Source organism: Centropristis striata, chromosome 17, assembly GCF_030273125.1.
Source record: "Centropristis striata isolate RG_2023a ecotype Rhode Island chromosome 17, C.striata_1.0, whole genome shotgun sequence".
In the NCBI taxonomy this organism is placed as follows: Eukaryota; Metazoa; Chordata; class Actinopteri; order Perciformes; family Serranidae; genus Centropristis; species Centropristis striata.
This window is the reverse complement of record NC_081533.1, coordinates 27,982,419-27,999,383: the sequence shown is the minus strand read 5'-3', so window position 1 is coordinate 27,999,383 and position 16,965 is coordinate 27,982,419. Positions and strand designations below refer to the sequence as shown.

The following is a 16,965-nucleotide window of genomic DNA, read 5'->3' as shown; positions in this document are numbered from 1 at the left end:
CAGTTCCTTATAGCTGCTTTAAACCAAACAAGTAAAAAAAAAAGTGTTCCATGACAAGCTGTCTCAGGAATTCTTTGTCTCATGAGGTTTTCTGATGTTAATGTTGCCTGACACAGTTAAACTTGCCACATCAGTAGCCATTTTTATTTTTTATCTCTTCTCTACAGCATTTGGTTGAATTGCGTGCATGTGTGGTTGTGGGAGTGGGTGCACATGTGTGAGTAAGTAAGTGTATATGTGGTGAATATGGAATAGCTTGTCTACCTGCACTCTTCAATTAATTTGTAATCGATTTTTGTTTGTTTTTTCTGTTTTTTTGTTGTTGTTTTTCTTTAACTGTAATTATGTGTATACATTGTGAAGCACATTGAGTCTGCCTTGTGCATGAAATGCGCTCTATAAATAAAGTTGAATTGAATAATGTTTCTCATAATGATTCCTAATGTGTTTCACTCTCACTTCAAAAGTCATCCATGCATCCATCCATCCATCCAACCATGCAACCATCCATGCATCCATCCATCCACATCCATCCATCCATCCATGTGCCTTGTCCAGGACTGTCATAGTTCATGTCACAGTGTGTATCTCACTGTATCTGGACATTTCAGTCACTTGGGTGTCATGAAATTCAAAAACAGGAAGACTATGAATATGAAGAAAGTATGCAGTGACTGGAATGTCCTGGTTCAGTGAGATGCAGGACCCTTGTCTCTTCTGTCTCTTCTCACACTCACATAAAAATTCTCTCTGTCCACAATGAAGCATTTTCGTAATAAAAATAGTTGACTTTATTGTTTCTTTATGTGTAGCAAAAGTAGTCATTGACATGCGCATATTTACATCCAGCAAACGCATGTTTATTACGATGGTTACAACAAGGTACATCTAGAAAGACCATGGACAACACTCGCCGCATACATGACTCAAACAATGATTTTAAGGTACACTGACGTCATTGTTTCTGTCATCTTGAAATTTTTTTATACTTTTTTGATTGATGCTTGTACGTCTTCAAAGAACTTTTAGATGCAAGTATACATAAACGTGCAGACACTGTACCCTCACCTCTGGTCTGTCGCTTCATATCTCAACCTCTGTAACTTCCCTTTTTAATCTCATAAAAAACAACAAAACATTCAAAATTACAAAAATCTTCTTATTTTTACTCCCACTTCTTCAGTTTGCTGTCTTTTTTTGACTCATGGCCTCATGTTGACATTTACTTCTGTATGAGATTGTCAAAGCCATGACTCTTTTTTTTTTTTTTTTTTTTGGCTTGGCAACAAATATGTGAAGATTTGCTCGTCCCTTAGCAACAGATGACCACAAAGGTCAACAAAACAGACAAACCAAAGAGCAACATCTGCTCTCGTTCCCAGTGACGTATTTGAAAAAGAGGTAAAAAGGGAGGAAAGGAAGTGTTTATTGATTACTGATTATCAGTAGCCATTTAAGTAAAGAAAGTCAATCTCAGCAGTACAATCCCTCTTTTTTTTCACATTAAAAAACATTTTTTACAATCTTTTTTTTTTGCCATCTTATCAAAGCAATGAAAAATCCCTTCATCATGTTTTTAAAATTGTGACTGAAACTTAGTTTTACCTGAATATGAGCGAACCAATCCCATCTCCTGTGGAATCAGTTCCAGAGAATCATTCCCATCATTCCCTCTGCTTCCATTACAAAAGTGATCCATCTCATGGATAATATCAAATGGTACAAAATAAAAAAATATATGTCAGGGAGGTCACAGTGACATGTAAGGCAGCCGATCGATGGTTGTGCAACATTTAGATAGCAAGAAAAACAATGAAAATAGACTTTGAGTTGATAGTAATCAGTGAAAAATAAATGTTGGATACCAAACAATGCACTAAATGGTCTTTATTTAGCTGAAAAGAATTGGGATTCAGGGGCACTTTTGTTTGGTATTAGGAAATCATGGAGGGGATCTCTAAAGGATCAGGTTGGTGATTCTCTATATCATAAATATAAACTGCAGACAGGGCGGTGAGGTCAGAGAGCATTAAACAGTAGGTGATAGAGAATAATATGTAGAATAACACCAGCCTTATCCTTTAAAATGCATGTATTTAGTAAAGATCAGTATGTCTGCTTCGCTGCATACTCCTCTGAAGGCGTCGAAAGAATGCCATATAGAGTTTGGCCAGGGTTTGGCACCATAGCAACAAGGTAATTGAAGTTATGCAAAAGGATGAGTCATCCAAGCCATTATAGTGGTGTTACTGTGGCTTTCACAGCCCTTTGTATGAAATATGCTTTTTGGTGCGTTATATTTCATTCTAAAGAGCTTCGGTGGGTATGTGTGAGGAGACGTAACGTGAAGCTGCTGTTTTTTTGTACAAATAAGACAAAAATGATACATTTGTATAAAAATGTATTCATTTTAAAAAATGAGATAGTGAATGGCTTCAGAACGAGGCCATTCCAAGGTCATGTATGGTTAAGGTATCATCTCTAAGAGATGATAGGTGTGTCAGCTAATACACTATATGGCCAAAAGTATGTAGACATCCTGTGGTTCCCTAGTTTGGGCAAAACGCCTTAGTTCTAATGAAGGGATGTACAGGGATATTTAAGATAATTGTGTCAACATGACAGTGTCCCATACAACATATTCTCATGAACAGGTTTGATTTGATTTCGACTCCAAAATGAATAAACTGAGGTTTTTGTTGAAAAAAGGTCCCTTAAGACTTTTTATTTTATTTTTAGTGTGGGTGGTTTCTCATGCTCATTTTATACCCCCCAAAACAACCCATAATAATAAAGACTTTTAATGAAGTGATTTCTTTATGAGTGTTCAGAGTAGAAAATCACTCATGACATCATTTTTTTAAATTTTTGTCAAAATTTGTCTGTTGAGAACATAATTGAGTTTTTAACACATTGTTAATGTTGGGAAACAGAAGAACTTGTTAAGAACAAAGAACAGGATTCAGGATAACCTAACTCTGTCCATATGTAACTCCCACCGGGACACTTTTCTTATAAAAAGACAACTGATGATAAGAATTCCACTATCCAAATTTTGACATTTTTTCCCTGTAGGATTATCTACAAACCTGCCACAAACACAAAGTCAGCTCCATGAAGAAATGGTTCTCCCAGTGTTGGACCTCACTAATGCTGTTGAGCTGGATCACATGTGGCTCAAATGTTTGGCGTCCACATATTTTTGGCCATTTAATGTTTCAGAAAGATTATGTTTATGAAATATTTTTTTCAAATTTCCCTGCCTGAGATAATTACACAAATATCCTCTTTGTGTTTAGACAGTCACATCCCATCAGCCACCAAACTTTTCCCAGCATCCATCAGCTCTCTGACTCTGAAACAGATTGTTTAAAGGTACAGGTAACAACATATTCAAGCGTCCTCCTGTGTTGGCATTGTAAAAATGTCCAAATGGAGAATGTTGTCATGCCGGAAGTCTGGATGAAAAGTTCTAGCATGATACAAATCTTTGCCGCGTCATGCTTTCCAACAGACCGCATTCATCCTGTTTCTCCTCCTTCACAGAGGAGGAGTGTAGATGTGTATCTTCATCTTTCATTTTCCTAACAAAGTTACATTTGATCCAGACTACCTCTGGAAACCAAAGTCCTCCGTCATGTCCTTGTCCACATCACAACCGAACAAAACAGGAGAAAGAAATTTGTTACATAAAACAAAACCAGCTAAAAAAATCATAAATAAGTACTTTTCTGCTCATCTCTCCTCTTTTTCATTTCCTCGTCTTTCTCCTCTCAGCCACCTTTCAGTCCAGCAGGGGTCTCTTCATAAGTATCTGCTGTATGTATTTCTCCAGATCATCATGGTTACCGCTGTCTGGCTGCTTTCCATAATAATCTTCATTTCTCGTTACCGCTGGAGCCGCCGGGGCTGAGTAATAGAACTTCTGTTGAGGAGGAATTCGTGGAGGGGACCGTGGTTTGGGGACGGGCACCGGCTGAAACCGGTAACTGGTGTAGTAAGGCCTCTGCTGGAGGCCTGCGGGGGGGCTTCTGAGCCGAGGTTGGACCCAGCTGTGGTAGCGCCGTTTGGGAGGGAAGCCGTAGGTGTCATCCATGGAATTTCCCAGGAAGTTGTTGAGGGCGAGGGCAGGTTTGGGGACGTAGTAACGAGGTTTGGGTCTGGGGGGAGGAGGTAAATAAATTGGATAGTAGTCTGGGTACTGCTTCCTCTGGTAATAGGGTGCGTAGGGGTACAAAGGGTACCCCCAGACAGACTTGGGTGATTTGAGCCAGAGGTCCTGTTTGATTGGTTTCTGAGGTTTGAGCCAACGATTTTGATTGGCTAACATCGGCTTTGGCGGTTTGCTCCAGGGATCTTGGGATTTCGTTTGCGATTTCTCCTGTAACCACGTTTTGAGGAGGTTGACGGCTGGTGACGGTTGCTTGGAGACGGGGAAGTTATTTTGATTGGTTGGAATCTGTGATGAGGAGAAACCATTGTTTGATGAGAACGAAGACGACAGCGGAGGAGGAGGTCGCTGCCAACGGGACGACATCTCAGGCGGCACGTCTTTCTTCTTCTTCTTCTCCACGTCGCTGATGATGTCCACCACGTCATCAGCGGGGAGGTGGAGCTTATTGGAGATCTCGATCAGCTTGTCGATGGTCTGGGGGTCGATATCGTCTTCTTCCGTCACTTCCTGTTCCTCGTCAGACCTCTTGTCCTCGGCTGCGTTGGACAGTGACGAGCTGTACTTCTTGTTCCCGTTATTCTGTTTGACCATGTAGCGCAGCAGCATGTCCGAGGCGATGTCCGCCAGCTTCTCCTCCTCCATCTTGGCTCTTTGGGCTTCGGCCGCCTGCCTCCTCATCTCCTCCTGCTCCGCTTTAGCCTGAGCCTCCTCCTCCTCTGGACTCAACACCTCCTCGTCTTCCTCCTCCTCGTCTTCCTCTGGTTCGTCCTCTTCCATCACTTCCTGCTCTGCCGGAGGCTGCGCCGCGTTACTGCCAGCATAATTATTCTCCTCAAAGTCATCCATGAAATTGCCTCCTCTGAATGTTGGGAAATTGAGACCTTTCTGCGTCTCCTCCTGCCACTTCAGTTTCTTCTTGGACATGGCGAGGTCGTTGCCTTTGATCGGTATGATGTCGTTGTAGCTGCTGTAACCTCGGCTCTCTCTCTGGTTCTGCTCTGAGTCGCCCTCTCTCTTGGTGGCTGTGTTCAAACGAGGGAACTCCTTCATCATGGTCTCCAGGTTCTTCAGCTCCTCGGGGCTGAGCTGCTCCTCCTCCTCGTTGCTGCCGTTTGGCCCTTGCTGGGTGGCGGCACCCTGCCCATTCTCCCTCCCTCCATCAGCAGGCTGCTGCTCCGCCTGCACCTGGACTGTCTGACTTGTGGTACGGCTGGTCACCTTTTCTGTCATCCTCTCCTCTTCCTCCTGAGCTTTCTTCCTCTCCTCTTCCTCCTCTCGTTGCCGCTCCTTCCCCTGTGCAGCCATCAGCTGCTCTAACTCCTGTCGTCCATCTCTGTCTCTGTCTGCTCCCTCCATCGTTCTCACTTCTCTGTCTTCTTTGTCCTCCATCTCCTCCATCCCATCACGCTCCTCTCCCTCTTTTCTTCTCTCCACTTGCGAGCGATTCAGCGCCTCCAGTAAAACAGCCGCCAGTGTTTTGGGATCCACATCTTTAAAGAGCTCCTCTTCTTCCTCTGCCTCTTCTTTTTGTATTGATCGTGTCTCCTCTTCCTTTGCAGGAGGAGTATCTCTGTGTGGGGTATCGACATCTCCAAGGCTGCTAATCGGGTTGGAGGTGGATGGATGGAGGAAGGAAGCCCCTGTCAGGAGGACTAGGAGGGTAAGGGCACTTGAGGCATCGTGGTGCCCAATCATGGTCACTCAGAGCGGAGTCTGAGGGGGATCAGAAATGTCTGGAGGAGAGAAAAAAATAGAAACACATATTTAGTTTCAATAACTCTCTGAGTTTTTGCCTTGCAGCTCAAAACAGTACAGATCATAGAAACTTTGCCATTTGCCGGAGGCATGGAGGGCAACAACCAACCAAGACTTTGAACCAGGAGACCAACTGTTGCATCCCATTGCGGGAAGCTTTGCAGTGGTAGTACTGGTTTGTGCCCCATTGCAAGTTATATCTGAAATAATTGCTTTTTAATTCTAACCTGGCTGTTTTTTCCTAACCTTAAAGGGATAGTTCAGGATTTTGCACATAAAGTTGCATGAAATACTTGCCAGTAGTGAAGTGGATGCAAAGTATTCGCTAACATTCAGAGCTCTGGTGTCGGAGTTCTGGCCAGTTCTGATCGTAGAATAGATCATTCATTGACAGCGTAATGATATTACTATGCACTGTGGTGTACAGGGATTAGCAAAGTGCCAAGTAAAGTTGGTTTTGTGGAGTAAAACCTTGTAGTTTAGTGACCCTGCCAGCTTGCCGGAACTTTCTATTATATACGATGAGAACAGACCAGAACTCCGACACTGGAGCTCTGAAAGTAAGCTGATAGCTTTGTATACAACTTAATGTCTAAAATCCCAAACTATCCATTTGACCAAGGGTTTTTGGTTAACAAAATGTTAAAAACAGCAACGGTCACATGTTCACAACAGGTTGCAGTCTTCACATGCCGTAATGGGTTACAACAGGCAGCAACTCCAGATACCCAAATGTATGTGAATAAGCACTGAAAATGGGATTTTTACATAATGTCCCCTTTAAGGAGTAAATAAATATCCTGCCCTGCCATTAATGAATTAAATAATTTATTAATTAATCAAAATAGAATAAGATAAATCAAACAAACAAAAACATTGACATTTATCAGTTGATATTTGCTTCTGTTGCTTATCCAGTCCCGAAATGGGCTCCATATTTCCAGAAACAAATCTTGACATTATTTCGATAAATTCCTTGAATGATGAGGGTGTTACACTTTCCCACAATCTCACATGTCCAATTGGCACTACAGTTTACTGAAGCCATGTATCTGCAGATTTAAGGTATGATGACCATCATACATGGGGCCCGGCACACCTGATGAGCTGGATCAGCTGTGATCAGCCAATGAAGCTCTGATGTCTCTAACTGGGCAGATGGAAATATGCAGCAGGAGCAGGGCCACTGCACCACTGCAACACAGAAGCTCTATTCAGCTGGAAGAGTAATAATATTACTGGGTTCAGCTCAGCAGCAAGGACAGCTCCTGATGCGCCTGGGGGTGGGGGTGGGGGTGGGGGCAACAAGTGCAGTGACGTTAACTTGCACGTGTATTGGCATTCCTTTCTTTCCAAACTGCAACACTTGTCTCCTCTCCCGATTGCAAAAACATCATGCATCTTATTCATCTCTATGTATATTACAAAAAATAACCCATTTCATCAGTATGAACATTACACATATTTATATTGTATTCAATAAATATACGTGGAAAATAATTTTGAAATCGTTGCATTTTTTTGTATTTAGGTTTTTATTTTTTTTTTATTTTTATTTTTTTACAGAATCCCACCTTTTTTGGAATCATGATCAGTGTGTCGCCATAATAACCTGCTCTTCTTTTTATGGTTGCATGGCACCACGCCACACTATGCGCAGCAGCTACTTTTCACTGCGAAAATATCTGCAGTAATTGTGCAAAAAAAAAAAAAAAAAAATCAACTATAGGGCGTTGAGATCTCGCTTCATTAAAAATGTATAATAAAATCTGTAAATGTTGAGAAATAATTTTCATCCAGATATGATTAATGCCACCCTCCAAAAAACCCGCAAAGAAGTTAATTGATCATGAAACATGTTGATGTTTTTTTTTTTTTTTTTTTTTTTTTTTTTTAGCGCCCATTATGAGTGGCTGAGCCGCGCATGTTCTGCAGTGGAGGCAGCGGAGGTGGCTGGATTGCAGAGGATGTGTGATGCGTGATGTGCAAACACGCAGCAAGTGATTGATGATCGAATAACATCTCATACATGAAGCGCACAGAGCAGCTTGGCCCCAGCACTCTCATTCATCCCCTCCTTGCAGAAGCTGTGGGCCCCTGAACGGGTCACACCAAGAAAAATCCTCCACCACCTCCAGACTGGTGTCAACACGAGGAACCTCCCAACAGCCCACACACTAAACCTCCACAGACGTCAGTGGGATGCAGACATTTTAGACACGACAAAGGACAGTCATTGTCTCAACCTTTTCACCGTCTCCACACACACACACAGAGCCCCAGTCCACTTCATTTATCAATTTGGTTATTTTTGGCAAGGCGAGTCATGGCTGGAGATGACGATCATTGTGATGATGATGATGATGATGATGATGATGATGGGGAGGAGGAGGAGGACAATACGGCCACCTCTGTGTTGAGCATAAACAAAGAAATATGGCCAGTCCATAACAACACGTTCACAAACAATGCAAAACCTAATTTAAAAAAAAAAAAACGCTATTTTTTCTACAAACTGTTAAGAAACGCTATTAAATTAGATTATAAATATAGTTCACATGTCTAAAGGGAATTTTTTATTTTTGTTCATTTTTTTTAGCTGATGTGAACACGGCACAGTGAAAAGAAACACAACTTCTGAGTGGTTTTAATTTCTCATACAGTCCGTGTTTAAAACACGCGAGAAAGTAAAGTAAATAACTTACCGGTACTTGCAGCTCAGTGGGAGCAGCGGGGGGATTCCAGCTTCCCCTCCTCGTCACGTCACAAAAGCAGCTGGAAGTCATGCACAGAGCCCGCTGCCTGTACTGAGAGCGCCTTCTTTTTCTTGTTGTTGTTTGTCTAATGTTTAAAGTGTCGTCACTGTTGTTTATTTGCTCCCGGGTCTCCTCTCCCGAGGATTCCGCTCCTTTTGGCTCCTCTGATTCGGATTTCAGGACCACGGGCAGCGGCAGCGGCGCTCTTATACCTCGGTCCTCCCCGGCCCACGTGATTCATGCGTCAAGCGGTCCCCATTGACGTCACCAGACTGGGTTTCATTCATAAGATTCCCCTGCCCCCCCCCTCCCTCTCCTCCTCCTCTCTTCGATCGAACCAATTAGCTGCAGTGCTGGAGCTGCTGAATGAACAGAAGCTGCTGAATGAATCCGCAGTTTATGGAGCTTCTCTCCCTCTCTGAGGACACAACGTGTGTGTGTGTGTGTGTGTGTGTGTGTGTGTGCGTGTGTGTGTGTGTGTGTGTGTGTGTGTTTTCCACCTAAACCCAACGTATGGTAGCTCTGCCTACTATAACCTGCTTAAAACACTGTATAATTGAGCACTCACTCAATAATAACACATTACAAAGCATTTTATAATCACTCAATGTATCATAATACTTAACTTGACACAACGTGTGTGTGTGTGTGTGTCTTGACATTGTTTTGCAAGCCCATGTCTGTAATGCATTATAGACACACTCATAAGTAGAATTATTTTAGGTATTGTCTTTCATTTGAATCACTTAGCTCCATTCATATCTGAATGGAAATGGTTCAATGGGTACTTCTCTCCCTCTCTGAGGACACAACGTATGTGTGTGTGTGTGTGTGTGTGTGTGTGTGTGTGTGTGTGTGTTTTCCACCTAAACCGAACGTATGGTAGCTCTGCCTACTATAACCTGCTTAAAACACTGTATTACTAAGCACTCACTCAATAATAACACATTACAAAGCATTTTATAATCACTCAATGTATCATAATACTTCATCATTTCTGGTCGCTCACTGACATTGTTTTGCAAGCCCATGTCTGTAATGCATTATAGACACACTCATAAGTAGAATTATTTTAGGTATTGTCTTTCATTTGAATCACTTAGCTCCATTCATATCTGAATGGAAATGGTTCAATGGGTACCCATGATTCTCCTTTGCAGACATGCCCGCTTTATGCTAATCCCACACAGTTTTGTGTAGAAACCATGTGGTTTTTCTTATGCAGTATAAATGTGTTGCATACTTGGGTCCCTAAACAGTCTTGGAATTGCATAAATTGGGTATGACTGAAATGTTGGGACTCTTGTAGATGCAAAGAGCCCAAATCTAAACTTTTTTTTTTTAACATATAAATAGGTGACAAAAACATTTGTTACAGATTTATGACTGTTATAAATTAACACACAGTGAATTTGAATATTTCTGCATCCTGGTGTCCCTAAACATTTTTGGAATTGCATAAATTGGGCATCACTGGAATGTTGAGACTGTCATGGATTCAATGAGCCCAAATCAAAACTTTTGTTTGTTTGTTTGTTTTGTATGTTGCTGTTTGTTTGTTTTACATATAAATAGGTGCAAAAAAACACTTGTTACAGATTTAGGACTATAAAAAAACTTGACAGATGGTAAATTTGAATATTTCCGCATAATTGGGTCCCTAAACAGTCTTTAAATTGCATAAATTGGGTATGACTGAAAAGTTGAGACTCTTGTAGACGCAAAGAGACCAAATCTACACTTTTGTCCGTATCAATAGGTGCAAAAAACAATGTTTGTTACAGATTTATGACTGTCAACTTGACACACAATGTATTTGAATATTTCTGTATACTGGGGTCCCCAAACAATCTTGGAATTATATAAATTGGGTATCACAAGAATGTTGATGGATTTAATGAGCCGATTCTAAAAAAAAAAATCATATAAATAGGCATCTTACCAAAAAATAATGTTTATTATAGATTTATGACTATAATAACTTGACACACAGTGCTGAGCTGCATCTCAAATTAATCCTCAAGTTAATGTTGTAATTCATCAATTTATTACATAAATTGTGTATCACAAGAATGTTGATGGATTTAATGAGCCCAAATCTAAAAAAAAAAATCATATAGATAGGCATCTTACCAAAAAATAATGTTTATTATAGATGTATGACTATAATAACTTGACACAGCTTCCAGGGGGCAGAGCATCTACTGATAAAAGTACATAAAAATAAAGCTGTGGGTATATATTTAGAAAACATGCATTCCGTCAGGGTGCAAAAAAGTGATTGTATAAAAGCTTTTGTCAACGTCTATTTTTTTAAACAGTGAGCAGCTGCAGCCCCACCTACTGGTCAACACCTGCTCTGTGAATCAGGAGTCAGATGCGGTGAGTCACCTCACAGAGTTCAGTACTTGTTTCAGTGCTGCACGTTGGTGTTAGTGTGTGTGGGGTGTCCACCCACTCACTGCACACAGCCGAGTGTCATGGGAGAAGGAAGGCCGTACACTTTGTCTTCAAGGCTGAGGAGAGAGAATGGATGGAAACAGGGGCGCAAATGGGATTTTTAACTGGGGGGCATGAAGCTGTCAGCAAATGATTTCAACTCAATAAGTTATTTTTTCACTCCATGCCTGAACCAAAATATGTTTTATGTTAGTGTGGCTCCGTCTAGTTTTACTTGAAACGCACACTTCAATTATGGAGCGTGAGGATGTAGTTGACGCGTGTCTTAAGCCAAAAAAATCCCACAGTTTCTTTCTTATGGTTTATTGAAAACCTTTCGTTTGAGCATTACAAACAATAAACTGCAGCGATCCAAAATAATAAATATAATGAGCACGGTCAAAAACTAGTGTGCTCTCCTCGTCTCCATAATCCTAATTAAAACAAAGTAAGCAATTATGACGTTACACACATCTCAGCCAATAAGAAGAGTGCAATTCCTACGAACCAATAGGCATTCCTACAACCTCAATAAAGAACTATAAACTTATGAAATACAAATCTGAATTATTTATCAGCTTCTCTACAATGTACAAAATGGCTCTAACATTTTATTTAAACATTTTTAAATTAACTGTAGTGTAAACTACAACCAACATATTTACATAAATAAAAAGAAGTTTGTACATGAAATTCCCAGTGCAGCCAAACAAATTTACTGACTTGAAACGGACTCAATGAAGGACCCAAAAACATCTCTCCTCCTTTCATTACCCTGAACATACTGCTGGGCAATTTCTTGTCCGTCTAGGGTGTCAAACCTTTATAATCAGTGTTTACCACAGGATTTTCTGAGACTTTAATGGGGAGACCATAACTTAGTAGGGGGGTCCGGGAGCATGCTCCCTCGGAGACATGTTTTGCCCTAAAAGCCTAAATTTGGTGCCTCTCGCACTTTCTTATGCCACTATTCCATCTTAATCATTGCATATTTTTAATGAATTATTGTAAAGGAGAATAAAGGTTCTTCTATGTTTTATTTCCAGCAATTTCATTTTGTCTGCTTTTGAATATTATTTCTTAGTTTCTTTTGTTCAGACAAGGTAAGTAGGAGATGTTTTTACCTGACATGTTTCGACTGACAACTTCAGTCTTCTTCAGAGGTGTCAGCTGATCGCTGTGACGTGTCTTTTTGAGGAACTCATGAGGAACTCCACAAAAAGACACGTCACAGCGATCAGCTGACACCTCTGAAGAAGACTGAAGTTGTCAGTCGAAACATGTCAGGTAAAAACATCTCCTACTTACCTTGTCTGAACAAAAGAAACTAAGAAATAATATTCTATGTTTTATTTAAGGCCTCATATTTTTACAGTCTTCTTGTAAATTCTGTGGGGTATTCTGCTAACACATCAATGTGCTCTTATTTTGAAAGCTACATGTGTTGGCTTTTATTTTGAACGCGGGTCTAACACGTTCTTACCGTAACGTTGGAACTTGAAAGTCGGAACTTGGAGCTCGGAACAACGTTGAAAATTCTGACATTCGTGTAGACATTGAAAGCACCATTAGCCGCCAGACTCTCTATGTGTGCTGCAATGTAAATTAGTCTAAGTAAGGATACATTAATCCTCTGTTTTTCCGGCGGTGTGTGCTATGAATCTGGGGGAGGGGGGCAGTGGTAAAGTTAGGTATTCAACTGCATCAATTAGACAGCACAGGGGGGCAGGGGGCATTCAGGGGGAGATAGCAGGTCAACAGTAGATTCTTCATAGAAGTGGTGTATCTGAAATCTGGGAACCTGAAGATGAATTAAAGATGCAGCTCAGCACTGTGTGTCAAGTTTTTCTTGTCATAAATTTGTGTAAAAAATAATAATAATGATTACAAATTTGTTAGAAAATTGCGTATGATCTCCTTAAGCTGAGGACACACGACAGATTCCCAGATTTTACCCACGATTCCCAGCTGGGCAAAGTCTGCATTAGTTGGCATAAAAAATTGTTAGTGTGAGAGCGGAACAGACCCGACCCGACCTCAGTCGCAGTTAAACATGTTTGAATATTTTGAGCCGAATCTGGACACAATCGGGTAGTGTGAACTGATTAACGACCCAACTGCAAACACGTAGTGTTTGAGACATGTAGACATGTAGTGTGTACACCAAGTCTTTTAAAAATCTGTAAAGACTGTGAAAGTTGTGTAGTGTGTCCCCATCTTAAGTCTCAACATAATCCATTCATGTGTGTACCAAAACATTTAGTGGGGATTAGTTGAAAAGAACTTAAGTTTGAGAACATGATCTTTAAATGATCATGACTTTAGAATAACTGATTTTGTAAAGCTCTGTATCTTTATGTGTGGCACCTGCTGTGTTGAACACGCACACATTCTTGTACTTCTACCTTTGTGAGGACCCTCATTGTAATAGTGAATTCCCTTGCAAGGTTATAACAGTTTTGGATTTTTCATTAGTTTTAGTTTTAATTTCGTTGTGAATTTTTGTTTTCAAATTCAGTTAGTTTTAATGAGTTTGCTAGTTTTAGTTTGGTATTTTTTTTAAATTTAAATTCTTTAGTTTTAGTGTAGTTTTTATTAGTTTTAGTTTTTGTAATGGGGTATTTGTTGGGTGGGAGATTAAAAGAGGTTACAGTAAATTTTGCCTTCATTTCCTTTGCCTGATCCATCTTCATTATGTATGAAAAAAGTTGACAATGACGAAAACGAAGGACATTTTCATTATAATTGTAGTTAGTTTTGTAACCACACAATGCAGTTTCAGTTAAGTATCATTATCATGTAACCTTAAACCCTTAAAACAAAGTCTGAAATCTCAAAAAAGCCTTTAAAGAAGTGAGGACCGGCCGAAATGTCCCCACTTTGCAAAAATGTCCTCACTCTGTTGGTTAAAAACATGTTCTGGTCCTCACTATGTAGGAACACACACACACACACACACACACACACACACACACACAGTTACAAAACACCAGGACACAACATTTAATTTAGCTTAAAATGGTTTATTTCTTTATAAAATTACATTCACACACCGATTCCCTTTAGGCTTTGCCTGCATTACAGATTCACAGAGCTTCTGCTTTCGATCACTCGGGCCCCTTTACAGCGCTCTAAACCACGCACTGTCTCCACTTCTCTTCCTCCAAGGAAACAAACCAGCTTATTAAAGAGATTTCAAATCAAAATCATCATTCTCTTTCACATTATCAAACAAGACAATCATCAAATTGATTAAGTCATTGCATATGATGAGCTGATTGACCAAAGACAAACTGGGCATCAAACAGAATCTCACCTAAAAAATTATTCAACACACTAGTCAAACAATGTCTCTATGAAGGAGAAAAGGGGCAGCAGAGGTAAGAGTACATGATGAAACCTTAGTAAGCAAAATAAAGTTGGTGTGAGCTCAAATGTACAGAAGAATGTGAGGAGGACGTGCTTGACAGAACATCGGACATCTGGAACCCAGTTCCTGAAGGCAAAATCAGGGGGCTACGTCCAATTTTGGTCATTTTCTGAAACAGACAAACCCTCCTCACATAGCAATAAACTAGGTGTGTGGAGGTGTGAAAGTGCCTCCATCATTCTCACATGTGTACAACAGAGTGCAACAGCCTGATTCCGGGATAGTTGGGACACTGTTGAAAATGTAAATAAAAAATGTGTGATAATGCACTAATCCTAATCAACATATATTCATTGAAAACTGTACAAAGACAGTACATTTAATGTTTTATTTTTTAACTTAATGGATATTTGTAAATATTTTTGAAATATGTGATTTAATAAAAGTTGGGAAGTTGTGGAACGCTCCAAAAGCATCTGTTTGGAACCGATTGCAACCAAGGTTATTATAGTTAACGAAAACTAACGAAATAACGAAAACTAGAATTGAAAAAACATTTTTGTTAACTGAAATAAAAATAAAAACTAGAGTTTTTTAAAAAACGATAACTAACTGAAACTGTATTGCGTGGTTACAAAACGAACTAAAATTATAGTGAAAATGTCCTTAGTTTTCGTTTTTTTCAACTTTTTTCATTCATAATTCAGTGTTTCTATTTCAACATGCAGGAACACATGGTAAATATGTTTACTGAGACTGGGATGTCTACACTAGAACCAAAATTCAAAACACCTGGAACTGTAAGAGTTAATAATCTTATTGGGGCTGAGATGGATAAACCAAAGGAAATAAAGGCAAAATTTATTATGATCTATTTGAATCTCGCACCCAACAGCCCATTACAAAAAAACTAAAACTAACACTAAAATTAATAAAAACTAAACTAAAACTAAGCATTTTCAAAAAATAAAAACTAAACCAAAACTAGACAAAAACAAAAATTCACAACGAAATTAAAACTAAAACTAATGAAAAATCCAAAACTATTATAACCTTGATTGCAACCATGCAAAGAGAAAGCCCAATAACAACAACATCCAGAAACACAGCCAACTTCTCTGGGCCTGAGCTCATCTGAGGTGGACTGAAAAAGTAGTAAAGTGTGCTGTGGTCTGATGAGTCCACATTTGAAATAGTTTTTGTAAACCATGGAAGTAGTTTCCTAGGGGCTAAAAAGGAAAAGGGACCATCCAGATTGTAACCGACACCAAGTGCAAAAACAGCATCTGTAGCCCCTTTCATAGTGCGGTCCCGCAAATGTCCTGCTATATTGCCAGCAAGATCTATGCCGGCTCCTGCGAAAGCATGATATTCGGGCCCTTTAGTGCATTCTGGCGTCGCGGAATGAGGTGGGAGGAGACGATAGTCAGAGCAGCAGCGCTGTGCTGTAGCACAGTGCTAAAATGCTACACAATTAGCTCTGTAGCAGTACAGTATGTACAGTACAGACCAAAAGTTTGGACACACCCATCTCATTCAATGCGTTTTTCTTTATTTTCACGACTATTTACATTGTAGATTCTCACTGAAGGCATCAAAACTATGAATAAACACATGGAATTATGTACTTAACAAAAAAAGTGTGAAATAACTGAAAACATGTCTTGTATTTTAGATTCCTCAAAGTAGCCACCCTTTGCTTACTAGAATATAAGACATGTTTTCAGTTATTTCACACTTCTTTGTTAAGTACATAATTCCACATGTGTTCATTAATAGTTTTGATGAATTTACAATGTCAATAGTCATGAAAATAAAGGGAAAACATTGAATGAGAAAGTGTGTCCAAACTTTTGGCCTGTACTGTATGTGTTGCAGCAGCATGTGTTCACTTAGCGACCTCCGTTTGTTTACAACAAGCACCGGACGCACAGTAAGCGATGCCGGTTTGTTTACGATCATTAGCGGACACAACGTGAACAGTTAGCATGCTGGTTTAAGCAGCAGACGATGTGACCAGTTAGCGATGTTAGCCACAGTGAACAGTGATTCGATGACCTTTGGACTAAGTGGGAGGTTTGTGTTGGACATTTTCCGCCTCTGTCACTACCTCTGGAGGTGGAAAATTGGTGGGATCACTTGATCCAGGCATCCCTCTTCCGTTGCTTTCATAGCAGAGGCGAGACGTTACAGAGCCGTAAATGTCCCGCCATGAAACGGCACTATGAAAGGGGCTTGAGATGGTTTGGGGGTTTGTTAGAGCCCATGGCATCATGGGTAACTTTCACATCTTCAAAGGCACCATTAAGACGAATATCAAGTTGTGAATCAAGCAATAATTGGAAATAATTGCATTCCGTTTTCAATTGAATATTGCAGTTTTATTTGCATTTTAGACAGCACCCCTACCTTTTTGGAATCAAGGGTATAATTGTCTTCAAAAAGAGACCGAAAGTCTCATTTAGTCCCTC

General features: G+C 40.1%; 1 protein-coding gene across 1 annotated transcript; it reads right to left on the bottom strand.

Moving 5' to 3' along the window:
- Positions 1 to 767: 767 nt before the first annotated feature.
- On the bottom strand, positions 768 to 8,847 carry vgf (VGF nerve growth factor inducible). The gene is made up of 2 exons (XM_059354124.1): positions 8,635 to 8,847; positions 768 to 5,907 (listed from the first exon to the last, which is right to left on the bottom strand). Exon 2 carries the CDS (start codon positions 5,867 to 5,869, stop codon positions 3,785 to 3,787), a length of 2,085 nt encoding a protein of 694 aa, XP_059210107.1. The 5' UTR covers positions 5,870 to 5,907; positions 8,635 to 8,847; the 3' UTR covers positions 768 to 3,784.
- Positions 8,848 to 16,965: the final 8,118 nt, after the last annotated feature.